The sequence below is a fragment of the Salmo salar genome, chromosome 03, assembly GCF_965601325.2.
Source record: "Salmo salar chromosome 03, fSalSal1, whole genome shotgun sequence".
Taxonomy (NCBI): Eukaryota; Metazoa; Chordata; class Actinopteri; order Salmoniformes; family Salmonidae; genus Salmo; species Salmo salar.
In genome coordinates, this window is record NC_138293.1 from 17,708,447 (window position 1) to 17,736,156 (window position 27,710).

At 43.2% G+C, this 27,710-nt stretch overlaps 1 protein-coding gene across 4 annotated transcripts; it reads right to left on the reverse strand.

Moving 5' to 3' along the window:
• Positions 1-26,812, reverse strand: LOC106599103 (retinoic acid receptor RXR-gamma-A). Of its 4 annotated transcripts, none has more exons than XM_014190174.3 (10): positions 26,647-26,812; positions 14,603-14,896; positions 9,160-9,307; positions 4,014-4,193; positions 3,724-3,884; positions 3,399-3,528; positions 3,008-3,140; positions 2,475-2,566; positions 2,152-2,257; positions 1-479 (listed from the first exon to the last, which is right to left on the reverse strand). In XM_014190174.3, exons 2-10 carry the CDS (start codon positions 14,852-14,854, stop codon positions 332-334), a joined length of 1,350 nt encoding a protein of 449 aa, XP_014045649.1. In that variant the 5' UTR covers positions 14,855-14,896; positions 26,647-26,812; the 3' UTR covers positions 1-331. The 4 variants fall into 4 exon arrangements, with proteins under 4 accessions (XP_014045649.1, XP_014045644.1, XP_082829430.1 ...); XM_014190169.3 differs by having other exon boundaries at positions 14,603-14,910; XM_082973304.1 differs by lacking the exon at positions 26,647-26,812 and adding an exon at positions 26,187-26,337 and having other exon boundaries at positions 14,603-14,910.
• Positions 26,813-27,710: the final 898 nt, after the last annotated feature.

The window sequence follows — 27,710 nt, forward strand, 5'->3', positions numbered from 1 at the left end:
TTTATTATGTTAAAAGTTGTCTTTATTTGCACAGATATTCTATTCTGGTGACATAGTATTTCATACCGTTCATCATTGAATAAAATAAGACTTCATGTTGCATTCAGTTGTTGCTAGATCTGATAATTAATACTCTTCTTTTTACAAAAACAAATCCTCTTTAAAATTCACCTTTGACAGTGTTGCATTTCTTAAAATACCAATAGAAACTTTTTATTTTCACATTATTAATTGTGCTCGGTACAAAATATGCAAGTGAAGAACTCTCAAGTTTGACTTCATAGCAGTTGTACACCGGGGTAGGGGGTATTTACAATGGGTAAGACTTGTGTCATGTGATCTGGTGCGGCGCTTCGAGCATTTCCATGAGGAAAGTATCTATGGGCGTATCTCCTATCAGCTTGAAGAAGAAGAGGTGCTCCAGACACTTGAGGCCAATGGAGCGTAGTGCAGGCAAACGCAGCAACAGCTTGGCAAATCTGACCAGGAGAGAGTAGATAAGAGGGAGGAGGGAGGATTGATTACTCTTGTCTGGGGTGTAATTTTAAAGCCTTATCAAATACATTGTATTTGTCACATGCGCCGAATACAACAGGTGTAGACCATACAGTGAAATGCTTACTTACGAGCCCTTAACCAACAATGCAGTTTTAAGAAAATCCCCCCCCAAAAGTAAGAGAGCGGCAGTAAATAACAATAGCGGGGCTATATACAGGGGGTACCGGTACAGAGTCAATGTGTCAATGTGCGGGGGCACCGGTATTGAGGTAATTATGCGCATGTAGGTAGAGTTATTAAAGTGGCTATGCATAGATAATAACAGAGAGTAGCAGCAGCATGGGGGGCAATGCAAATAGTCTGGCTAGCCATTTGATTAGCTGTTCAGGAGTCTTATGGCTTGGGGGTAGAAGCTGTTTAGGAGCCTCTTGGACCTGGACTTGGCGCTCCGGTACCTCTTGCCGTGCAGTAGCACAGAGAATAGTCTATGACTAGAGTGGCTGGAGTCTTTGACAATTTTTAGGGCCTTCCTCTGACACCGCCTGGTATAGAGGTCCTGGATGGCAGAAAGCTTGGCCCCAGTGATGTACTGGGCCGTATGCACTACCCTCTGTAGTGCCTTGCGGTCGGAGGCCGAGCAGTTGCCATACCAGGCAGTGATGCAACCCGTCAGGATGCTCTCAATGGTGCAGCTGTAAAGCTGGATCTGAGGACCCATGCCAAATCTTTTCGATCTTAGTCCTGTGTTGACGCTTTGCCTGTTTGATCGTTTGTCTAAGGGCAGAGTGGGATTTCTTAAAAGCTTCCGGGTTAGAGTCCTGCTCCTTGAAAGCGGCAGCTCTACCCTTTAGCTCAGTGCGAATGTTGCCTTTAATCCATGGCTTCTGGTTGGGGTATGTACGTACAGTCACTGTGGGAACGACGTCCTCGATGCACTTATTGATAAAGCCAGTGACTGTGGCGTACTCCTCAATGCCATCGGAAGAATCCCGGAACATATTCCAGTCTGTGCTAGCAAAACAGTCCTGTAGTTTAGCATCTGCTTCATCTGACCCCTTTTTTATAGACCGAGTCACTGGAGCTTCCTGCTTTCATTTTTGCTTGTAAGCAGGAATCAGGAGGATAGAGTTATGGTCAGATTTGCCAAATGGAGGGCGAGGGAGAGCTTTGTACGCGTCTCTGTGTGTGGAGTAAAGGTGTAATGGCATACGCAAACCATGAAGATGAATTACGATAAGTCGTCTTTAAGTCAGACTTAGCGGAGAAGGAATATGGGAAAATTAGAGCCTATATGGGTAGAGTAAAGTGTGATATTTTAAAGAGCTGCATTGTCATACAGTAGGAAGAGTCAGACACATGAGAATGAATGGACATTAGTGTGTATGAGTGTGTCATTTACCGAGACTAGGGATTGGATTAAATCTGTGTCGTGGGAGATCCATGATATAGCTCGATTGAAATTGAAATGCAATGTTCCCACGTTTGCAAAGACTGCATTCACGGTAAATGCTGAATTTGTCGGCTCATTCTGAAATGTCCTTTACATTTTAGTGTGGGTCGTCTGGGATACTTCCACAATAGGGATTGAATGCAGCCCCAAATTAAGCAGAAAATGTATAAGACTGAAGGAGAGTGTTACTGTGAGAGACTGACCTGCCAGGCTGCTCCGGATATCTGTGTTTAGTGTAGGACTCCAGTGAGGCGTACACCTTCTCTCTCAGGGCCTCCACCTCTGTAGGATTAGACAGGCCCTTGGCATCTGGAAGCAAATAACATTCATAGACAGAAACTTACCCTTGTGCACACAGTAAACAGTATGTGAAATATATTTATTAAAGTGTATTTGTAATGTATTTCTAAAAATGATTAAAAAAATATAAGCTAATTGGACAACAACCTTTAATGCTAAAATTAATGAGGATGACCATCCTCCTCTTCCTCCCTGGACGAGCTGCCTCTTGTATGATGGTAGTTACCTGGGTTGAAGAGGACAATGGCTCGGAGGCAGCCCAGCTCAGTCTTGTCCATCTGCATGTCTTTCATCTTAGACACCAGCTCCGTCAGCACCCTGGATGCAACAACACAGTAAGAAAAGACATTGACAACAAGTCACGGGAAAAAAAACACAGTAACACTTTATTTTGCAAGTCCATCTATAGATGCTCAACAAACTATCATTATAGACATTTCTACTGCAGTAGAAATACCAGGGCTACATTTCTAGCCATGTTACATAAGAGAAAGCTATAGTGTAGGCCACAGGAGGCTGCTGAGGGGAGGACAGATTATAATAATGGCTGGAATGGAGTGAATGGAAAGGTATCAAACACATGGAAACATGTTTGCTGTGTTTGATACCATTCCATTGATTCCGTTCAAGCCATTACTATGAGCCCGTCCTCCCCAATGAAGGAGCCACCAGCCACCTGTGGTGAGGGCTATGCATTACTATGGTATCCGTATTACACATGTCAAGGGGTTATACTGTTACAAAGTATTTTTCTCTGACCTGTCAAAGATGGAGCCCACCCCGGCACTGTGGGCACTGCTGCGGTGTACGTGGAGCCCCGTGGCCAATAGGATACCATCCTTCACTGTCACAGAGCGGTGGGAGAACGAGGCAATGAGCAGCTCATTCCAACCTTACAGAGAAAGAGAAAAACACACTGGTTAACTGGTGAGTTTAACTTCAATTGTGACTATGTTGTTGAGACTAGAACTACCTACGTGTCCAGAGGGGTAAGGGTGTGCTAAGGAAACAGCTCTGTGCAAAAATATACTGCATTGTTCTACCACCACTACTCATAGCAAATATTTCTATCAATGCAGTAGATGAATCAATAGGTGTCTATGGTGTGTGAACAGGCATGGTGATCTGCTGTGCTGTAGCTGGAGCCTACCTGCCCGTAATAAGATGACCTGGTCGTCCAGGGGCAGCTCAGAGAAATGGGGGATCCTCTTGGCCCACTCCACCAGGGTGAACAGCTGCTTGTCTGCTGCCTGGCAGATGTTGGTGACCGGGTCGTTCTTCTGTCAGACAGACAGAGACACACATGGAATATTCAATAATCAGCTATGAAAGAGGACACTGAGTTTGGAACAAATAGACATGTGTAGAGTGACCTCAAGCATTCAGGACAATGAATATGATTTGACGTAGTGGAGATCTGTCCATAGAGAGAGAGAGAGATGGGCGAGAGGATGGACAGAGGGAGGTTTGCTTACAGAGTTGCCTGCGCTCGCCTCCATGTAGGCTTCAGTCTTGGGTTCGATAGCCAGCTCCGCGTCCAGTATCTTCTCAACAGGCATGTCCTCGTTAAAACTACTGGTCGACTCCACCTCGTTATCACTCTTCTCCCGGCCCCGCTGACGCTCCTCCTGCACCGCTGCGCAGAGGAACACACAAACATGGGAGTCACACACACACACACACACACACACACACACACACACACACACACACACACACACACACACACACACACACACACACAGGCACACACAGGCACACACACCTTCTCTTTTCATGCCCATAGCCAGACACTTCTGATAGCGGCAGTATTGGCAGCGGTTGCGCTGGCGCTTGTCGATCAGGCACTGCTTGCTGTCTCGACACGTGTAGCTGAGATCCTTCCTGATGGTTCTCTTGAAGAAGCCCTTGCAGCCTTCACAGCTGTACACGCCATAGTGTTTCCCTGGAAGAACATTGAATATATAGAAGATGAATAATGGATCGATCAGATCACCTCTTACTGTATATGAACTGTTGTTGTGTGGTTCTCTGTGGATGTTATCATTCTGTTAATGCTGTTAGTGAGGGGATAGAATATGATGGAGCATTTCTTAAGGAAATGTTGTTTTGGCTTAGTTATCCTGTAGCTATGTTGATTAAGGTGGTATGGTATACTAGTAGTAGGGACAGAAGTTCTTCCAAACCATGTAACTTGTCAAGGGGATAAACTATGGTACAGTATGGTCTAGTCTAGTCTGGAAACCTGCTACAGTATAGTATGGCCTAGTATGGTAACCTGCTAAATTATATTATAGTCTGGTAACCAGCTACAGTATAGAATGGTCTAGTCTGGTAACCTGCTACAGTATATTATAGTCTGGTAACCAGCTACAGTATAGTATGGTCTAGTCTGGAAACCTGCTACAGTATAGTATGGCCTAGTATGGTAACCTGCTAAATTATATTATAGTCTGGTAACCAGCTACAGTATAGAATGGTCTAGTCTGGTAACCTGCTACATTATATTATAGTCTGGTAACCAGCTACAGTATAGTATGGTCTAGTCTGGTAACCTGCTACAGTATATTATAGTCTGGTAACCTGCTACAGTATAGTATGGTCTAGTCTGGTAACCTGCTACATTATATTATAGTCTGGTAACCTGCTACAGTATATTATAGTCTGGTAACCAGCTACAGTATAGTATGGTCTAGTCTGGTAACTAACTACATTATATTATAGTCTGGTAACCTGCTACAGTATAGTATGGTCTAGTCTGGTAACAAGCTACAATATATTATAGTCTGGTAACCTGCTACAGTATAGTATGGTCTAGTCTGGTAACCTGCTACAGTATAGTATGGTCTAGTCTGGTAACCTGCTACATTATATTATAGTCTGGTAACCAGCTACAGTATAGTATGGCCTAGTCTGGTAACAAGCTACATTATATTATAGTCTGGTAACCTGCTACAGTATAGTATGGTCTAGTCTGGTAACCTGCTACAGTACAGTATGGTCTAGTCTGGTAACCTGCTACAGTATAGTATGGTCTAGTCTGGTAACCTGCTACAGTACAGTATGGTCTAGTCTGGTAACCTGCTACAGTATAGTATGGTCTAGTCTGGTAACCAGCTACATTATATTATAGTCTGGTAACCTGCTACAGTATAGTATGGTCTAGTCCTGTAACCTGCTACAGTATATTATAGTCTGGTAACCTGCTACAGTATAGTATGGTCTAGTCTGGTAACCTGCTACAGTATAGTATGGTCTAGTCTGGTAACCTGCTACATTATATTATAGTCTGGTAACCTGCTACAGTATAGTATGGTCTAGTCTGGTAACCTGCTACATTATATTATAGTCTGGTTACCTGCTACAGTATAGTATGGTATAGTCTGGTAACCTGCTACAGTATATTATAGTCTGGTAACCTGCTACAGTATAGTATGGTCTAGTCTGGTAACCTGCTACAGTATAGTATGGTCTAGTCTGGTAACCTGCTACAGTATAGTATGGTCTAGTCTGGTAACCTGCTACATTATATTATAGTCTGGTAACCTGCTACAGTATAGTATGGTCTAGTCTGGTAACCTGCTACATTATATTATAGTCTGGTAACCTGCTACAGTATAGTATGGTCTAGTCTGGTAACCAGCTACAGTATAGTATGGTCTAGTCTGGTAACCTGCTACAGTATAGTATGGTCTAGTCTGGTAACCTGCTACATTATATTATAGTCTGGTAACCAGCTACAGTATAGTATGGTCTAGTCTGGTAACCTGCTACATTATATTATAGTCTGGTAACCAGCTACAGTATAGTATGGTCTAGTCTGGTAACCTGCTACATTATATTATAGTCTGGTAACCAGCTACAGTATAGTATGGTCTAGTCTGGAGACCTGCTACAGTATATTATAGTCTGGTAACCTGCTACATTATATTATAGTCTGGTAACCAGCTACAGTTTAGTATGGTCTAGTCTGGTAACCTGCTACATTATATTATAGTCTGGTAACCAGCTACAGTATAGTATGGTCTAGTATGGTCTAGTCTGGAAACCTGCTACAATATATTATAGTCTGGTAACCTGCTACAGTATAGTATGGTCTAGTCTGGTAACCTGCTACAGTATAGTATGGTCTAGTCTGGTAACCTGCTACATTATATTATAGTCTGGTAACCAGCTACAGTATAGTATGGTCTAGTCTGGTAACCTGCTACATTATATTATAGTCTGGTAACCAGCTACAGTATAGTATGGTCTAGTCTGGTAACCTGCTACATTATATTATAGTCTGGTAACCTGCTACAGTATAGTATGGTCTAGTCTGGTAACCAGCTACAGTATAGTATGGTCTAGTCTGGTAACCAGCTACATTATATTATAGTCTGGTAACCAGCTACAGTATGGTCTAGTCTGGTAACCTGCTACATTATATTATAGTCTGGTAACCAGCTACAGTATATTATAGTCTGGTAACCTGCTACAGTATAGTATGGTCTAGTCTGGTAACCAGCTACATTATATTATAGTCTGGTAACCAGCTACAGTATAGTATGGCCTAGTCTGGTAACCTGCTACAGTATATTATAGTCTGGTAACCTGCTACAGTATAGTATGGTCTAGTCTGGTAACCTGCTACAGTATAGTATGGTCTAGTCTGGTAACCTGCTACAGTATAGTATGGTCTAGTCTGGTAACCAGCTACAGTATAGTATGGTCTAGTCTGGTAACCAGCTACATTATATTATAGTCTGGTAACCTGCTACAGTATAGTATGGTCTAGTCTGGTAACCTGCTACATTATATTATAGTCTGGTAACCTGCTACAGTATAGTATGGTCTAGTCTGGTAACCTGCTACAGTATAGTATGGTCTAGTCTGGTAACCTGCTACAGTATAGTATGGTCTAGTCTGGTAACCTGCTACATTATATTATAGTCTGGTAACCTGCTACAGTATAGTATGGTCTAGTCTGGTAACCTGCTACAGTATATTATAGTCTGGTAACCTGCTACAGTATAGTATGGTCTAGTCTGGTAACCTGCTACAGTATAGTATGGTCTAGTCTGGTAACCTGCTACAGTATAGTATGGTCTAGTCTGGTAACCTGCTACAGTATAGTATGGTCTAGTCTGGTAACCTGCTACATTATATTATAGTCTGGTAACCTGCTACAGTATAGTATGGTCTAGTCTGGTAACCTGCTACATTATATTATAGTCTGGTAACCTGCTACAGTATATTATAGTCTGGTAACCAGCTACAGTATAGTATGGTCTAGTCTGGTAACAAGCTACAATATATTATAGTCTGGTAACCAGCTACAGTATATTATAGTCTGGTAACCTGCTACAGTATAGTATGGTCTAGTCTGGTAACCTGCTACAGTATAGTATGGTCTAGTCTGGTAACCTGCTACATTATATTATAGTCTGGTAACCAGCTACAGTATAGTATGGCCTAGTCTGGTAACAAGCTACATTATATTATAGTCTGGTAACCTGCTACAGTATAGTATGGTCTAGTCTGGTAACCTGCTACAGTACAGTATGGTCTAGTCTGGTAACCTGCTACAGTATAGTATGGTCTAGTCTGGTAACCTGCTACAGTACAGTATGGTCTAGTCTGGTAACCTGCTACAGTATAGTATGGTCTAGTCTGGTAACCAGCTACATTATATTATAGTCTGGTAACCTGCTACAGTATAGTATGGTCTAGTCCTGTAACCTGCTACAGTATATTATAGTCTGGTAACCTGCTACAGTATAGTATGGTCTAGTCTGGTAACCTGCTACAGTATAGTATGGTCTAGTCTGGTAACCTGCTACATTATATTATAGTCTGGTAACCTGCTACAGTATAGTATGGTCTAGTCTGGTAACCTGCTACATTATATTATAGTCTGGTTACCTGCTACAGTATAGTATGGTATAGTCTGGTAACCTGCTACAGTATATTATAGTCTGGTAACCTGCTACAGTATAGTATGGTCTAGTCTGGTAACCTGCTACAGTATAGTATGGTCTCGTCTGGTAACCTGCTACAGTATAGTATGGTCTAGTCTGGTAACCTGCTACATTATATTATAGTCTGGTAACCTGCTACAGTATAGTATGGTCTAGTCTGGTAACCTGCTACATTATATTATAGTCTGGTAACCTGCTACAGTATAGTATGGTCTAGTCTGGTAACCTGCTACATTATATTATAGTCTGGTAACCAGCTACAGTATAGTATGGTCTAGTCTGGTAACCTGCTACATTATATTATAGTCTGGTAACCAGCTACAGTATAGTATGGTCTAGTCTGGTAACCTGCTACATTATATTATAGTCTGGTAACCAGCTACAGTATAGTATGGTCTAGTCTGGAAACCTGCTACAGTATATTATAGTCTGGTAACCTGCTACATTATATTATAGTCTGGTAACCAGCTACAGTATAGTATGGTCTAGTCTGGTAACCTGCTACATTATATTATACTCTGGTAACCAGCTACAGTATAGTATGGTCTAGTCTGGAAACCTGCTACAGTATATTATAGTCTGGTAACCTGCTACAGTATAGTATGGTCTAGTCTGGTAACCTGCTACAGTATAGTATGGTCTAGTCTGGTAACCTGCTACATTATATTATAGTCTGGTAACCTGCTACAGTATAGTATGGTGTAGTCTGGTAACCTGCTACATTATATTATACTCTGGTAACCAGCTACAGTATAGTATGGTCTAGTCTGGTAACCAGCTACAGTATAGTATGGTCTAGTCTGGTAACCTGCTACAGTATAGTATGGTCTAGTCTGGTAACCTGCTACAGTATAGTATGGTCTAGTCTGGTAACCTGCTACATTATATTATAGTCTGGTAACCTGCTACAGTATAGTATGGTCTAGTCTGGGGCCTGTTGTGGTGTTTTACCTGAGGATCGGTCCCCACAGATGGCACAGATGTGCTTGGACATGGACCCTGGGCTCATGCAGCCGTAGCTGTTCATGTGACCCAGTCCAGCTAGGCCTGGAGGAGGCTTGATGTCCTCACTGCTGCTCACATTGTTCAGAGAGTTCATCTACAGAGAGGGGAACATCGACAGCAGAGAGGGGGTTAATGGGGTGTGTGTGTGTGTGGGTGTCTCACTTTCGCCAACTGGCCACTGTATCACCAAGGTCAAAAGTAAAAAGTCACCGACTCGCAGCTTTCCAGTTTTGTTGAAGACAGAACTCAGCACTTCCGGGTTCAGCAAAGATCAAAGTGAGTGATATATCATGTCAGTCTTTCTATGACAACATCCCTATTTCAACCATGCATTAGCTATACAGTACACAGTCAGTGCCTTCCTCAGTGCATTTGTGTGTATGCCTGCGTGTCAATCAATGTGTATCATTCAAACATAATATCCTGCAGGTGTGCTAATGTGTGTTTTTATTTAACTCCTCCCTTGTCCTTTCTGCCTCCCCCTCCCACCTTACAACCTAATCGGAAGTGTTTTTTCCTTTGTCATGTGACCTGTTTCCTCTAGGTGAGGAAGTCGCAGTTTACTTTGAATGTTTACTCTCAGTAAACACCCACAGTCAACATGGACACAAGGTTCTTAAGGAAGGGCACAAAATGATATCTGCTGATACCAGTTTGAATTCTAATCGAACTCAACTGAAAACACTCAATTGAAACCTGTTACATGCAGTTCCACATGAGAGAAGTAGAGGGAGGTAGTTGGTCATTAAAAAGCGACTGCCTTTAAAATCAACTAATCCCTTTGAAAATGGCCTATGTGGTATCGATATAAGTCATAAACAGTTAATATAGTGTCAAAATTTACAATAAAGTCTAAATAGGGTAATTTTTGTAATAAAGTCAGTCTGGTCTAAAACGGAGTTTGGAAACATTTTGCGTTAAAGGCTAAATGAAGGTTGGGTTTTGATTTGACGATGTCCCTTTGCCCACTATCATGGGGTGACCAGCTGCGGTGATTGCTCTCTATCCAATAGCATAGACAGTAAGGCAGACCTGCCCAGCAGCTCTGACTTTGTTTACATAAGACAACACATCGTGCATTTTTTTACATGAGAACTACTGCACCAAACACCTTGGTTAGATATAAAATCGTGCAATTAAAACATCCTCAGCAAAAACGTCTAAATAAATTACAGATTTCTTGAGTTATCTTAGATTCATTCTGGGGATTTTGAGGAAGTGTAATATGCTTCCATATCTACAGTGTCTCATGGGGGACAAACATCATTAACCAAACTGTATCGGTCAGAAATCACGTCCAAGACTGAACGCTCGTTTTTGAAATGAGCAACAGAAAAACACATGTGCCAATCGGTGTGCTCAGTCGCTCTTTAAGGAAACTTTATAAGCTACTCTGGGCCATCTAAAGGTCTAATAGAGATTACTTATATTTGTCCTGTTTCACACATGTACAAGTGTTGGTGTGAAATGGAAATGTGTTTTTTGCATATCCCTCAGAGAGTGGGGTCACGGCCAGGGATCAGCCATTATAGATGCCGACCCTGGAGCAATTAGGGTTAAGTGCCTTGCTTGAATGGCAGATCGACAGATTTTTCACCTAGTCGGCTCTCGGATTCAAACTAGCAACCTTTTGGTTACCGGCCCAACCGCTAGGCTGCCTGCCGATCATTATCAGACCATGAAGTATTTGTGTTCTTTGAAATACTTTGAGTTTGATTGAGCCTGTCTAGAGTGCCAGAGGGGCAGGGTTTACACTTTAAGGACTATTCCATTGGTTCCATTGTGCCAGATAAGCTCAATAAAGCTCAGCTAAAGTTTTAGAAATAGAACAAATACTATTTGATCCCAGGTCTGATCATTAAGAACCACACAGTGGATTAAAAAGTTATGAGAACATCTTCCTAAAACTGCATTATCCTGACAGTGAGGGATGTATGTGCTGTGCTATACAGGCAAGAATAAGAAATAAAAGTAACAAGTAATTAAGAGCAGCAGTAAAATAACAATAGTGAGACTATATACAGGGGGGTACTGATACTGAGTCAATGTGCGGGGGCACCGGTTAGTTGAGGTAGTATGTACATGTAGGTAGAGTTATTAAAGTGACTATGCATAGATGATAACAAACAGAGAGTAGCAGCGGTGTAAAAGAGAGGGAGGGGGCAATGCAAATAGTCTGGGTAGCCATTTGATTAGATGTTCAGGAGTCTTATGGCTTGGGGGTAGAAGCTGTTTAGAAGCCTTTTAGACCTAGACTGCTGTGTACACACACACACACACACACACACACACACACACACACACAGGTCAAGGGACTATTGCAGGTCAAGAGACCAGCCTGGGTCTAGTGTGGTTGGGTAGTAACAGAGCTTTCTGGCCCCTAGTCGGCTTACCGCTGCGTACTGTATTATACTGTAGACTAAAAGGCGACAGGGTCGACACACACACACACTCACTCACATACACACACTCAAACTCACGCACGCACATACACAAAGGCAACATATGCACGGATGACCTATATAGTTAGTTTACACACCACATCCCATGTTTCTCACCATGTCTCTCACACATATCAGCCATGGGGCCCTTGTTGAATACTTCATATAGCCTATACATTATTCACAGTGCTCTTAATACTACTGACTTTTCTATAGACATTTCTCTGTTGCTTGGCTCATTGAAAGTGCCGGCTCATTGAAAGTGTCTACTTCTTTGAGACCAAAAGGGAACTGCACTATTAGCGGTAAGAAGAAATCCAATTTTAACATCCTATTGGCAATAAATGGATCTGAATCTGACTATTGCATATGTGACCCTATTTGCTTTACAGAAGCCTGTTGGCACAGCTGTCATTAGATTACATCCATTTGTGTTCTCTTTTCTGCTAGCTAGCCTTCAGGGCTTTAGCTTAGCAGGCTGGATCAATGATATCTCCCTCCGACTCACTAGCCATCACGCCTCAATAGCTTAGCTCAGTTAGCTCCGAGTGGGACAGCCAAATACAATTCGCTCATCCCCTCTAGGGAAGGCAGAGGTCCAGTGGTAAAGGCAGGGACTGGGCAAAAAACGGTCAGAAAAGGAGACATTCTAGATTCTATTTAATGCAGGACAGAACGGCAATGTTTTTTTTTTTTAACTAACTGAATAAAATGTTTAACTTTTAAATTCACAAGAGTAAGTGGACAAGAGTAAGCCTCTCTTTTCCCCATTTGTTATCTATTTGGGACTTGGACTCGGAGTAAGTGGAAGCGCTGTCTCACTAATGGAGTTGGGACGAGTGAAGTGAGCAACAGAATAGAATGAGGTTCTATTTCTAGGGCAGTGATTCAGTTGTAGTCTGTGGACATGAATGAGTCTGGGTCAGGCTAACCTAATGTAGCAGGCCTGAGCTGTGTTTCTTTCTTTCTGGTCCTGACGAGAGAAAAAATAACTGTCAGGGGAGGTTCTCCTCTGCACTGGTCAACCAATCCAGTAAATGTGGAGGAGATGTTAACATAGAGTGTTGCCTTGTTAACATCCAAAAGCAGAAGTTGTGTCACAGGCTTTTTGAATTTTCCTTGAAAACCGGATGCATTTTTGGCGACCTCAGGCTAGCCTTCTAGGTTCTGTTAGAACAGTAGTCACCGACCAACTGGTCGATCTCCAAGGCATTCCTAACAATAAAGCCTTGCGTTCCTATTTGTATTTATTTGTCTCACGCTGTTGGCGGTAGGTGCACCTGATTCAGCTGCCCTACATGCCAGGTAGGTGAAGTGTTGCAATTTAGAACCATTTCATGTGTCTGAAGGTACAAACTCTGCCTTCCTGGAGGGCCCGGAGAGCAAATCTGTCTGAAGTAATGTAGCAGGTGTAAAAGAAGCTAAAGCAAAGTTGATACTGTGAGATTTCAAAACGTTTAAAACCATGACTAGAGAGACTGTCAATGAATACAGCAAAGAGCTGCTGTTTTTATGAGTGAGTTCATGTTTAAGTTTTTACTCTTTTTATTCAACAGTTTTATAAGCCATAAAATGTGCATTCTTCCTACTTCCACTCGTGCTACAACCAGCACTGCAGCTGTAATGAATGAGTAGGAAAGTGTATAGATAGGCTTGTGTTGTTATTATTATTAGCGGCTTGGGTCTTCTTTAATATCGAGGAATATTTCACTTTCTCTGGTCATTGAAGTAACAACATGAATTTGTGCATGAGGCAGAAGTAATGCAGTGCGACTCGAGCTTCACTATCAGCTGGAAGACGGTGTCCTTTTTTGGTCAGCGGAGGAAAGGGAGAGCGCAGGGACGTTAGGAAGTAGACCCTCAGGATGCTGCGCTCTGTCTCCTCTGAGACTGACAATCAAATGCAGGCACCATCAGCCCAGTAAAATAAAAATAAAAAGCAAATGATTTGAATGTATGCTCTCTCAGCTGTGCCTCACATATAATACAACAACTGATCTATTACCGGTGTGATCATATAGTCTACCTCAAATTGTTTAATATAATATAAAAAGTAGTCCGAACAACAATACATTGGCAGGGGAATTAAAGCAAAGCCAATATGCAGTGATAATGTATTGGGCCTATAGCCTACTGCACAAACCTCATTGCTACAGTACTGTTTTTAATAGGTTAATGTTGCATAGGCTTACGTTTTTCAAGTCCTGTAAAAACAAATTCTGAGCAGTCGATCTCAACCTGCATTTTTGACTCAGAATGTGACCTTGACTCAGAATGTGACCTTGACTCAGAATGTGACCTTGACTCAGAATACGATCTTGACTCAGAACGGGTTGGTGACCACTGTGTTAGAAGGATGCAGATGACCACTAAGTAGTCTGAGACTACTGTAGTATCAGCTCTGACAGACAAACAGTTAGAAATACAACAGGCCAGGAAAGGCTAGTCAGCTGGGTGTAGAGTAGTCTCCTTCAATTTGCATGGGTTTGAAGCTTGGCATGAAAGGCTAGGGCATTGAGAAACTCATATAAGTGACAACAATGTATCCAATGCAGTAGTTCCAAAGCTACTTCGGTGGGTCGACTTGCCTGCTGTAAGGCCTCTCATATTTTTAGTGTGTTCGTGTTTAACAAGTGTGTGTGTATAGGCGTGAGCATAAATAATTGTCCAGGAGGCAGTGAGCCTAGAGATGAAGAGTGTTGGGCCTGTAACCGGAAGGTCACTGGTTCTATTCCCCAAGCCGACAAGGTGAAGAAAAATCTGTTGATGTGTCCTTGAGAAAGGAACTTAACCCTAATTGCTCCAGGGTCGTTGTCAATAATGGCTGACCCCTGGCCATGGCCCCTGTCTCAGGGGGAGTTGGGATATGAAAAAAATACATTTCCAATTCAAAAAGAGGACAAATATAAGCAACTAATTATTATGTGTGTGAATACATTGACCCTTACCTGTGGGCTGGAGAGCGTGCTGAAGCCCATGGTGGGAGTAGGGGGGATGGAGACACCTGGGGAGCCCAGAGAGGACGAGGTGATGACGGAGTACGGCGAGCCGCCCTGCCCGTTGAACGGCGAGCCCAGGGTGCTCATGGGAGACGGGAGGGGCTGCCCGGGGTTGACAGAGGCACTGATGATGGAGGGGTGGTGATGATGATGATGATGATGGTGGTGATGATAGGGGTGGTGGTGAGGGGGCCCCACCATGGTGCTGAGGGACTGAGACGGGGTGGAGCTCAGGTGCGAGACCTGCACAGAAGAACCTGTAATCAGAGCAAATAAACAGCCAATCACAGATGAGAATGAAGGAGTTAGGAGACACGGCAATCAATAAAAGAACAGAACAGAATGGAACACAGCAGGGTTTTATTCATTAGAGCACACCGTAGAAAAATGTGCTACAACTGAAAACAAGCATTTCTCATTGGACCAGTTCATGTAGTTGGTGCCTAATGAATACGACCGTGATCTATATAAATTATATTGTCCTCAAAAGAGGATAACCGTTTTCATAGGGATCAATAAAGTGAAACGTTCAGATGTTGCAGGTAGAAATATACAGTGTAGAACCAACACTCTAACCTATTCTAGTCTATTCCATATGAAAATAAAATGTTAATGACTACAGCAAAAGACCTTGGTTCTGGTTCACAGACGGTGTGATGAGCAATCAGACCAGAGAATAACAACTAGACCGAACTAGACCGAACTAGACCCACATCAGCCTCTTTTCACAGCAAAACGAGGTGCGATTAGACAGCCAGCGGTCCAAAATGTCCATCCCTCCATTTAACATCACTAATCTAGCTGGTAATGCACTGTGATGGAACTGATGTAGCCTGATATAGCTGGTCGCTTGGGGGTCAGTGCATGGGGAAAACCTGCATAAGGGACTTCCATATATCACCAGAATAGCCCAAAAGGTCAGTGCAGAGACAGGCTACACTGATCTGATCATTCATAGGAGCTTTATAAGGTCATATTCACATTATGCATCAACATGAGGAAATGTCAGGGGGATGTTACAGGGACGCTAGAGGGATGATAGGGCAACATCATAGAGCTTTTCTCTATGATGTTAGCCAAAATAACGACAAACATTAGCCTACATAACGACGACAAACATTAGCCTACATAACGACGACAAACATTAGCTACATAAGGAAAGTGAGACTTTAATGCTGCACAAAGATTGTTTTTATGAAATTGCCATGATTGTATGAGAACAAAACGAACGAACAACAGAAGGTGATAGAAGGTTATTTCCCTTCCAAAACAAACCGACTAAAACTCCCATTATAAACCTACGTCATCAAAAAATCATATCAACAACACCAATCCAACAGAAACATAATGCAACAGAGAGGGCTTTATCAACTATCAAATCTATTTACATGTATGTAGATTGTAGCATGGCCAGGATTTTCTTTCTAGCTGGAATATAGAATGACAGGTTGACATTTCAGGCCCCAACAATTTAAGGTTGGGCTGTTGGGCAGAGCTGTGTGTCACAGGGTTAATGGGGGGTGGCATTTGCATGGGGCATGGTTTCAGGGTTGCCGTAGTCAGCCCTGGGTACAGGGATCTCTCTCATGTTACACAGGACAGAGTGGGATAGGTCAGCCAGACCAGCAGCGCTCGGACGCCAGTCTACAGTGGTCACTGATACTAGCATGTGTTAGTGGGGTTGGGATGTTTTGTGTGCCAGTGTTAAATGACTACTTGATTTTCATGCACACAGAAAGTCTCTCTCTCTCACACACACACACACACACACACACACACACACACACACACACACACACACACACACACACACACACACACGATCACAGCCACACATGCTTCACACCATAATCCACGCATTACAATAAACATAACGCTCACACTAGTATAAAAAGGTTCTATCTATAAACGTAGCAAGTCTAAAACAAGCTAAAGGAGGACAAAGGCACTTCCTCATATTGTGTTGTAACAGCTGTAGGTTTAGCAGTTTCTCTGCCAAACCAGACGCAGGAAGCCCCGATGTATATTTAGACAGGTTGAGCAGAATCTAGAAAATAAATGTGTGCGTGTCTGTATGTGTGTGTACTTCTGATCACACACACACTTTCACCAACTGCCCACTTGTGTCACAAATGTCCAAAGACACCAACACACAGCTTACCAGTTTTGTTGAAGACAGAACCCAGCACTTCATGTTCAGTAAAGATCACAGTGAGTGATAAATCATGTCAATCTTTCTATGCCAACAAATACATGCCCACATACTTCAGTTAATGAATGTATTAGCTATTGTACCTAGCATACAGTCACTGCCTACCAAGTCAAAGTATATTACCCTGGACTATATGTATGGTCGAAGTGGCCATATTGCTCCCACAATATCTATGTTACTCACTGTCAAAGTCAGGAAGGAGCATCAGTGGCTGGTAGTTTACATACATATCTAACTCTGATTGGCTAATGTCTATTAAGTCGCTTTCCTCTTTTCCTCCGGAATCTCCGACACCTGCTATGATTCTCATGTCTGCAGGCGATACCTCGGAGGATCTGCAGGGGGCTTGACCCTTCCAACGCAGGCGGCGGGCTGGCAGTCCCCGATCATGTGTGTGTGTTACAAGCAGCTGTAGAGTGGCACACACACACACACACACACACACTTTCTCTCTCTCTCTCTCTCTCTCTCTCTCTCTTTCTTGGCACAGCTCCTCCTGTGATATTAATGCCTGCTAAATGTCAGATTCCAACAGCAAAGAGCCCCACACACGTACAAACACATACACACACACACACATTAATAGGCATATTTGAGCAACACACACATACACATGTGAATGTACTTGAGTATGTCACCATACAATCATCATCTGGGTTAAGTAGTTTAGAAGTGTTTTCAAAAAAACAATTTTCAATGACTTTTATAGAGATACCTATCATCATAATAAAAAAATATGATCAGTGAGCGCCTTAGCTTAATCATGTAAAAAGCAGGCCTGTAGCCTTTTGGCCTGGTCTGGTCTCCCCTGTCGTATTCATTATGATCTGAGTGCCAAAACTGATCCTAGAAAAGCACTGGCCTGATGTGTGGAGACAGAGCTCACTCATTCCTGTCTAAATTAAGATGATGTCTGATCAATCAGGGACTGTATAATCCTCTTAGCCAACCTGGTTATTTACCGTGTGTGTGTGTGTGTGTGTATGTATGTGTGTAGGGATGGGGTGTATATTAGAGGTAGTGGGCTGGAAGCGGTTGAGTGGGGGCTTGGTCTACACGACAGCATGCAGCATGCTGAGGCACTGTAGAACATATTTCCCAGTTGCTCGTTATATGACAAACATACACATTCATTCACACGTGCAGTCTCCGTCCCTGTTCCATGTGTATAAAGGGATTTGGCCTAGAAAAGGAGAAAATTCTATCCTGTCTGTCGGATGGGCTCTCTCAAATACCCAGTGGGGGATTGGATTACTTTTTAATTAAAGATGTCCCTTCTCTGTTGCAGACTTGTCCCTTTTTCCTGTTGAAATGACAGAAGATGCGCCGAGCAGACATCATTAACTTGTATGGCTTAAGTATGAGAGGAGAGTGAAGTGATATAGAGAGTCCATTCAGTCCAACTCAAAGCTTCACATTCATTGGTAAAACAATTCAGTATTACATGGGAGGATAGAGTAACTTTGCTAATGGTTACTAATGGTTATATAGAGTCAACTGCTGATATACTGTATTCGTAATGGCTTGGGACCACTGGTGAATGGATTCATGCACTAAACCAGATATGCACGTTTTCCTTGTTCACTTATCAGGAAATCACACTGTATCAATTCCTATGGCAGAGGACATCTATTTCCAAGATGATTGTTCAACGTTGGTCTGACCAATATGAATCTATGCTTCAGGATTTTTTTGATCATACGGACTTGGACATTTTCCGGGTCGACGTATACACTCAGTGACTGGGTTCATCAGGAAGTGCATACAGGATGTTGTTCCTACCGAGATGATTACAATTTATCCATCCCAGAAACCATGGATAGATGGCAGTATTCACACAAAACTGGAAAGCGCGAACACCACATTTAACCACATTCAGCTATGACCTCCGTAAGGCAATCAAAGAGGCAAAACGCCAGTACAGGGACAAAGTGGAGTCGCAATTCAACGGTTCAGACACGAGACTTATGTGTCAGGGACTCCAGACAATCATGGATTATAAAGGGAAAGCCAGCCACGTCGCGGACACCAATGCCTCGCTCCCGGACAAGCTAAACCTCATCTTCTCCCACTTTGAGGAAAACAAAATCGAGCCGCCACCGTGGGCACCCCTCCGCTCACGATGACTTTGTGCTCTAGTTCTCTATGGGCGACGTGAGTAAGGCATTTAAGAGTGTTAACCCTCGCAAGGCTGCCGGGCCCAGACGGCATCCCAAGCTGCGTCCTCAGAGCATGTGCAGACCAGCTGGCTGGAGTGTTTAGGGACATATTCAATCTCTCACTGTCCCAGTCTGCTGTCCCCACTTGCTTCAAGATGTCCACCATTGTTCCTGTACCCAAGAAAGCGAAGGTAACTGAACTAAATGACTATCACTCCATAGCACTCACTTCTGTCATCATGAAGTGCTTTGAGAGGCTAGTTAAGGACCATATCACCTCCATCTTACCTGACACCCTAGACCCACTACAGGTTGTATTCAGCCCCAACAGATCCACTGCCCTATCCCACCTGGACAAGAGAAATACCGCACACACCCTTGTGGGGCCCCTCAACACGGGGGCCCCACAAGGGTGTGTGCTCAGCCCCCTCCTATACTCCCTGTTCATCCATGACTGTGTGGCCACGCATGTCTCCAACTCAATCATCAAGCTTGCTGACGACATAGCAGTTGTAGACCTGATTACCAACAACGACGAGACAGCCTACAGGGAGGAGGTGAGAGCCCTGGCAGAGTGGTGCCAAGAAAATAACCTCTCCCTCAACATCAACAAAACGAAGGAGCTGATCGTGGACTTCAGGAGACAGCAGAGAGACATGCCCATGCTCTCTACATCGACAGTAGAGAGTGCTAAAAGCCTCAAATTCACAGATACACCATGCATTATGTTGGGCTGTATCAGCGCCCGATACGGCAACTGCACCGCCTGCAACCGCAGGGCTCTCCATAGGGTGGTGCGGTCAGCCTGACACATCACCGAGGTCACCGTGCCTGCCCTCCAGGACATCTACAGCACCCGGTGTCACAGGAAGGCACGGTGACCCCGGTGATGTGTCAGGCTGACCGCACCACCCTATGGAGAGTCCTGCGGTTGCAGGCGGTGCAGTTGCGTGACCGGCTGCATCCCCACCTGGTACGGCAACTGCACCGCCCACAACCGCAAGGCTCTCCAGAGGGTGGTGTGGTCTGCACAAGGCATCACCGGGGGCAAACTACCTGCCCTTCAGGACTACTACAGCACCCGATGTCACAGGAAGGCCAAAAAGATCATCAAGGACAACAACCACCCGAGCCACTGCCTGTTCACCCCGCTATCATCCAGAAGGCGGAGAGTACAGGTGCATCAAAGCTGGGACTGAGAGTCTGATAAACAGCTTCTATCTCCAGGCCATCAGACTGTTAAACAGTCATCACTAGCTGGCCTCCGCCCAGTACCCTGCCCTGAACTTCAATCACTGTTACTAGCCAGCTACCACTCGGTATTCTACCCTGCACTTTAGAGACTGCTGCACTAGGTACATAGAGTCATTGAACACTGGTCACTTTAATAATGTATACATACTGTTTTACCCACTTTATATGTACATACTGTATTCTAGTCATGGCTCATCCTATATAACTACTGCTGTACACACCTTTTCTATTCATATACTGTCCATACACACCATTTTATACACTGAGTACACCAAATATTAGGAACACCACCTTAATGTTTTGTACACTCAGTGTATATATTTTGTCTCATATGATACATAATGTACTGTAACCAAGACAGAGTACCTCTCTCCTATAGCTACACACCAAACTGCACTATTTGACTGTTATCATATTACTTACAGTACATTGTGGTTTGACTTTTTAATAATTCAACTCTGTTACATTTAGAAATGCCAACTCTGTTACATCTGTTATACCAATCTAAATTTGTGATTTTTATAACTGTTTTGGCTTTTCAGCAACACTGTCATTATAACATCATGATAAAAGACAACACATGCTACATACAACTGTTTATGTATTCACACAAATAGCCTTGGACATGTGACAGTAACATAAGACCATTACAAATGCATGTGGTAACAGGCGTTGAATTAACCATTTCATACATGTTCACCATCATTCCACGCATGCATCTTCATGAGTCTGTTTTCTAAGCATTGTGTAACATCATATACAATGAATAAAGTCATTAACCACATTCTGAGTGGGTTCCCACTGTATATAGAAACCCTGATCTCGCGCTCTCTCTCTCTCTCTCATTCTCTCTCTCTCTCTCTCTGAGGTTAACATTTCCATCCTGGTGTCTATTTCATGTCCTGATTAACAGAGGTAGGGGGGGCAGTCATATGCCATGTGGCCAGGGGGTAGCAGGGGAGGGGCTCACGTCTGTGGAGTTTGGAGAGGGAGTGTGTGTGTGTGTGTGTGTGTGTGTGTGTGTGTGTGTGTGTGTGTGTGTGTGTGTGTGTGTGTGTGTGTGTGTGTGTGTGTGTGTGTGTGTGTGTGTGTGTGTGCTTGTGCTTGTGCTTGTGGGGGGGGGGGGGGGGGGATTAAAGGGGATTATCCCCCTGGAGGAGATGGTATATTGAAGCAGCTCTATAGAGCTTTTGGGCAGGGGAGGAACCCAGGACATGGTGCTGCTGTACGGAAAACAACTGGAGCTTCGCCAAGGCTAGAAGCTTTTCTATACTGTGCCTTCACTGATCTCTGTCTCTAAGAAACTGGCCACTATCTCTGACCACAATTGAACTCACACAACAAAAACACATTCCCAAAAAGCTGATAAACATCTCGACATTGAGACGTTATGTACAAGCAGTTACTGTATGGCATAGAAATAGAATCACTATTTATGTAGACGCTCTATTGGCTATTCTATTCAATTCCCCAATAATCCTACAAGAGACTACAAAGTTCTGAAGTTTCCATAAAGAGTAAAAGCCAACCACTGAGCCCCTCTATCTGTGGGAGCTGCACTGCTCTCCTATTCCACTGAAGCACTAGCATTGGCTACCCAGACTGGGCCCACTACAACTGGGGCAGAAAAATTACCAATTAGATAAGGGAGCTGATTCACAATCACAAGCCTGCCGGGATACACATCAGAGCACCGCGCCTGGCCCTGACTAAATGTTATCTAATGGCCGGGCCTACCAGTCCTGTATGTTGACACCATTTCTGTCTCTGTTATTTCTGAGTTTCCTCCATACAAAGAGAGACCGACAATCAGAACAAATGACAATAAAATGACAGAATGAAGAACAGAGCGGTGTATAGAGAATACTGGTTATAGCATCAAAGCACAATGAGTCGGGTACAAAAGAGTAGCCCACGGCAACAAGCGTGGTTGAAAGTGGAGAGCAGGGCAGCAATAAGGGTATGATGAGAAGACAGACAGGGACCTGAGATGAATCCTATATGTTGGATCAGGTCTGGACATAGCCGAGTTACTCAAAACTCCACGATGTACATCACATTAAAGGAGTTGAGCAGAGACGACTGTGGGGGGACTGAATATACAACTACATAGAAGGTCCTGAGTTATCCAATTAGACAGACAGAGAGACAGACAGACAAATACACAGACAGGTACACAACACACACACACACACACTCATGCATTTGACGAGTACCAAGCTACATACTAATAGCTGTTAAGAAACAGGTGTCTTGTTGAATGCCAAGTAAGATCGAGGGAGGGAGAGAGAGAGAGAGAGGGAGGGAGGGAGGGAGGGAGGGAGAGAGATAGAGAGAGGGAGGGAGGGAGAGAGACCGAAGGTGCCACTTGATCTCCCCACTCTCTTCCCTCTCTTTATCTCCTAACCCCTTTACAAACACAGCAGCACATAGAGGGCCTCTCAGTGCCCAGGACCCAACACAACACAGGCCTTGTACTACCTATTAAGGGACATCATCAAATAATTGTTAATGAAACATGAGGCCCATGTTGGGCCATCGGATCCCACTGTCTGAAGAGAGAGAGTGAGAGAGAGAGAAAAAGAAAGAGAGAGAGAAAAAGAGAGAGAGAGTGAGAGAGAAAGAGAGCGAGAGAAAGAGAGAGAGCGAGATGCAGCTTATCTCTCAGTAGGCCTTAGTTCCCAGGAGAAGACTCAGAAGTGGATACTCATCCTATGGAGCACTGCTTATGCTGCAGACACTACATGCTATAGCGCTGAATAAATCAACATTAGTTTATGTGGGCTTCATCCCAGACAGACAACCTTGACTTGGTCTATCTGTCTTCCATATCAGTCGGTCTATCGATCCATCTACATGTCTGTCTGCCTGCCTGTCTGCCTGCCTGTTTGTCTGTCTGTCCATCAGCTTTCCCATCTGCCTGTCTGTCTGCCTGTCTGTCTGCCTGTCTGTCTGTGGTGTGAAGCCCCATATGAACTGATGGTGATTTATTCAGTGATATCAGGAAGTCTCAACACTGATAGTGATTATAATGAGTACTACAGAGAACACCGGTCGTTAAATCAGACTGCCATCCCAGTTCTATACCGTATGGGGGCAATTAAGAGGGAGTGCATAGGAAGGAAGCATGCTAGTGTTAATGAATAATTAACAAAGTATAACTAGGGGGACTTTTGGGGTATTTGAGGAATCAGAGTCTTTTTTGACATCCTCTTCTTGTTATACTGTTGATGAATATAATACAGCAACATCTGTTCCCAAACCTGCGTCTAAATGTCGTCTTATTACAACAGCATTTTTCTGTTATTTTTAAACAGACATTTATGTAACAACCTTTTCATAAACAAATATGGTCAGCGCTGAGAATTATGTCAATGGTATAATAACACATGAAGAGACATGTCCATTAGCAGGTTTATTAGCAGGTTTAGAGTCGCTGATTTACCTGATGGCTTGCAGACAGGGGAAAACAAGTATGTCAAACTACAGTATGGAGCCTGAACTGAAAGTAGGCCAGATAGTGTACTGAAGTTCATTGATCTTTGGCTGACACCAGTGGAGAGGCTGTAGACCCAGGATGCTGCTCGTGTTGACTTACCCTGTCTACAGATAAACTAAAACACAGCATGGTACCATATAGAAAAAATACCAGATTAACTCTCGCTTTTCATTTCCAAAAAGCCTCCGCTGAAATGGGTCATTGTCTTCTAGTCCTGCTGTTCCAACACCAACAGTATTGTCCTATTTTGGCCGAGAGAAAATAAAGTAGCTTACAGTATATTATAAACTGGATGGTTCGAGCCCTAAATGCTGATTGGCTGACAGTCGTGGTATATCAGACCGTATACCACGGGTATGACAAAACATTTATTTTTACTGCTCTAATTACGTTGGTAACCAGTTTATAATAGCAATAAGGCACCTTGGGGGTTTGTGGTATATGGCCAATATACCACGGCTAAGGGCTGTATCCAGGCACTCCGTGTTGCCTCGTGCATAAGAACAGCCCTTAGTCATGGTATATTGGCCATATACCACACCTCCTCGTGCCTTATTGCTTAATTATAAACTGGGTGGTTCGAGCCCTGAATGCTGATTGGCTGACAGCTGTGGTATATCAGACCGTATACCACAGGTATGACAAAACATTTATTTTTACTGCTCTAATTACTTTGGTAACCGGTTATAATAGCAATAAGAGACCTCCTCAGGCCTTATTGCCTAAATATAGTGAAGTTATCTTCACATAGCCTGGCATGAGATAAGATGTACAGTAGTTTAAATACACCATCAAACCCTTTGAAATGCATGAATGGTGCTAACAAAGGCAGTTTGTCAGTAATCGTATAGTCTCAAACCGTTCTCTCGCATCAAATTAAATCAAATTGTATTAGTCACATGCACCGAATACAACAGGTGTAGACCTTACAGTGAACTGCTTACTTACGAACCCCTAATCGACAGTGCAGTTTCAAAAAATATGCATATCTGAGAGGCTCAGTCAGTGGACGAGAGTGTTAGTAGGCTTGTGTTGTCAAGGGTCCGTGCTATCTGGGATCCTTGGGACATCCCTACCCAATTGAAGTTGACATTTAAAATGGTTAGGGTTAGGCAAAGGTAGGGTTTAGGGTTAGGATTTAGAGTAGGGACGTCCCAAGGATTCCGAATAGCCCTGACCATAGTCAACAGGACTGATCCCATGTCAGCCTTCCTAATCACCATTGGCAGTGAAAACCCGAATGACTTGGCCACATGACTTCTCACTCTCTTTGACTGCTTGCTGCAGGAAGAGATCATGGCACTCACAGCCGTGACCGTAGCGCCATATGGCTGGTTCCTACTCCACTAACGTGCCCTGCCATTGCATTGGTGCATTACAGTATGTGTTACTAGTGAATTCTATTTGATTGAATTGTGAACTAATGTGAATTCAATGTGAAATCAACAATAATTTGAACCATGTCATGTGATTTAGGTTAAAAGTTGGGTGAAAGAAATTACTACATTTTCAAAATTCCTTTACTTTGATGACTTTTTGCAAATCAAATCAGTTTTCCACGTTGATTCAATGTCATCACATAGGTTTTTTTTCTGACGTAGAAGCAACATTGATCCAACCAGTTTGTGCCCAGTGGGATCATAGCAGAAGTCAGACCATGCCAATGTTCAAATAAAACAAAGTCCACCGCTGCAGAGGAGACGAACCCATACAGATGAACACACATTTGTTCACATAACTAAACCCTAGACAGAGAGAGTAGAAGAGAAAAATAGACTGAAAGAGCGAAAGAGAGTAAAGAGAGAAGAGAGTGAAAGAGAGAGAAAGAGAGAGAAAGAGAGAAGTAAAAATAGACCAAGATGTCTCAGATTCCTGGTCCAATGTGGGATAATGTCCTCTGTAGCAATATGAGCATGTGATTACACAAACATAAAATGCTGAGGAAATAATGGATTTGAATCCTTCAGAATCCTTTCTATAGCAGTATAATTTACTGCATGAATGGATTCATGTTTGTTCTGGTAATAATCCCCAAAACTGATTCAGTGACATAATTGCTGTCACACTTTGTCTGTTTTTTTATTTATTAATTCATTATTGACAATAGTTGGTGTATAGAGTGTAATAATCAATACTTTTAAACTAAAATCTAAATATGAACAGGGAAATGATACAGTCGCCTAGGCTGTATGGAAACACAATAGAATGGAATAGAAAATAATTTGCATTTCCAATACAAAGATAGAAGGGTCCACAGGACTGCTTATTCGTGGTTTGTGTTGTGGCCTCATTGTCTTTCTTTGATTGAAAAAAAATATGATGTTTGAATTACAGAACAATTTCAGCCAATTAAAAATAGCCTACTAAAGAGAAGTAGAGCTTGCAGTGAAAAAAGTCGTATCGGCCTACCCTCTCAATGTGGTCTTCTTGACGAACTTTCCTCGAGAACAGCGGTGAGGTGAGTGAATGTATGGCTGTCGAATGGATAAGCGCTTCTCTGCCAAGCCAGACCCATAAATAAGAACAAGGCAGCGAACAGTTTAACAAGAGGCGCGTAAGAAAGGCCATAAATTACATAAGCGCAATTAAAGTGCCAACCCCTGACCCTGACAGAGGAGCAGAATCACTATCAGCTGACTTGAGCATTGGCACTGCCTCCTTGTCAATCAATACACATTAGGCGCGGGACAAGTGTTAACTACATAGATAACATTGCCACGCGGGATTTATTGCCGTCCGTGTAAAGTCGGCTGTACAGAGGGAATTCGGAAACTAAACAAACACAACACAGAGAACTGCAAGAGCAGCCTATGCGGGATATACCGCCCGCGTCTCAAGACTTGATAGATAAACGGAAAAACATACTTACTTAGATGTAGATAAGAGTCATTGTTATCCATAACTGTATGGACGTTATTATTATTGTACGTTTTTTCTCTCCAAGATGAATGTTCTTGTTTAGCGTTCATAGAGCAGCATCTCTCTGTGAACGTCGTCCCCGCCTTGACTGAGTTCTCTTCTTACTGTTGCCTGACTGGGCTACCACACACGGAGGGGCCCAGCGGAGGGGGTGGCGAAATCAGGAATCCCACTGGGCAAAAACTGGTTGAATCAACATTTGTTCCATGTCATTTAAAAAGAAAAAGCAATGTCATGATGCTGAATCAATGTGAAAAACTGATTGGATTTGCAACAAGCCATCACCATATGGGAATTTCGTATTTCTTTACCCAACTTTTAACCTAAATCCAATTACATGGTGATTTTTTCTTCTTCTTCACAATTCAGGTTAGTTGACAACTCAACCAAATCTAAATCAAAACTACATGTTGAAATGACGTATGTGTCTAGTGGGATTCTCCCAAATGACAACCTTATTTGCTTAATTTACAAATAATAACATCTATTTACAAATAAAATATAGTACATTAGAGGCATGCCAATTTAGGATAATGTGTCTGCAATTTTTTTGGGGGGGGCACAGAAAAAGTCAATAAATACGCCAATATGCTATATAGTTAATTGAGGAATTAAAGTGGAAATTCCTCCAATTCCAAGGGGATGCTACAGGCTGTTTGACTACTGATGGAAGACCCCCTTGGACCCCCCCCCCCCCCCCTCCACTCAGAGTGAGGGGTCATTTAAGGGTGAGCTCCCACTACCTCGGGAGGTTATTCAGAAGTCACCGGCATTCACAGTCTTGAACTCTCGTTTAAGGGGGACGGGGACGCTCCGCGAGCACCGCGGCTGACCACTCCATCCCCTCCCTCAGTCCAGCCGCTCTGCTCCCTGGCTGGGAAAGATTCCCCCAGCTCCCCCTCCTTCTAAAAACAACGCACAAAAGAACACAGGAGGATGCTAACAAAGATGAATAGCTTTTCTTCCAACTCATTCCACACTAATCAGGCCCCTTTTCATTTGTCCTCCTTTAGA

Coding starts and splice junctions, on each gene's coding strand:
- LOC106599103 (XM_014190168.3), bottom strand. CDS start 17,175: ATGAGAATCATAGCAGGTGTCGGAGATTCCGGAGGAAAAGAGGAAAGC. Junction 3,529..3,723: donor AGGCGAGCGCAGGCAACTCT/GTAAGCAAACCT, acceptor TCTGTCTGACAG/AAGAACGACCCGGTCACCAA. Junction 480..2,151: donor TATCCGGAGCAGCCTGGCAG/GTCAGTCTCTCA, acceptor TCTCCTGGTCAG/ATTTGCCAAGCTGTTGCTGC.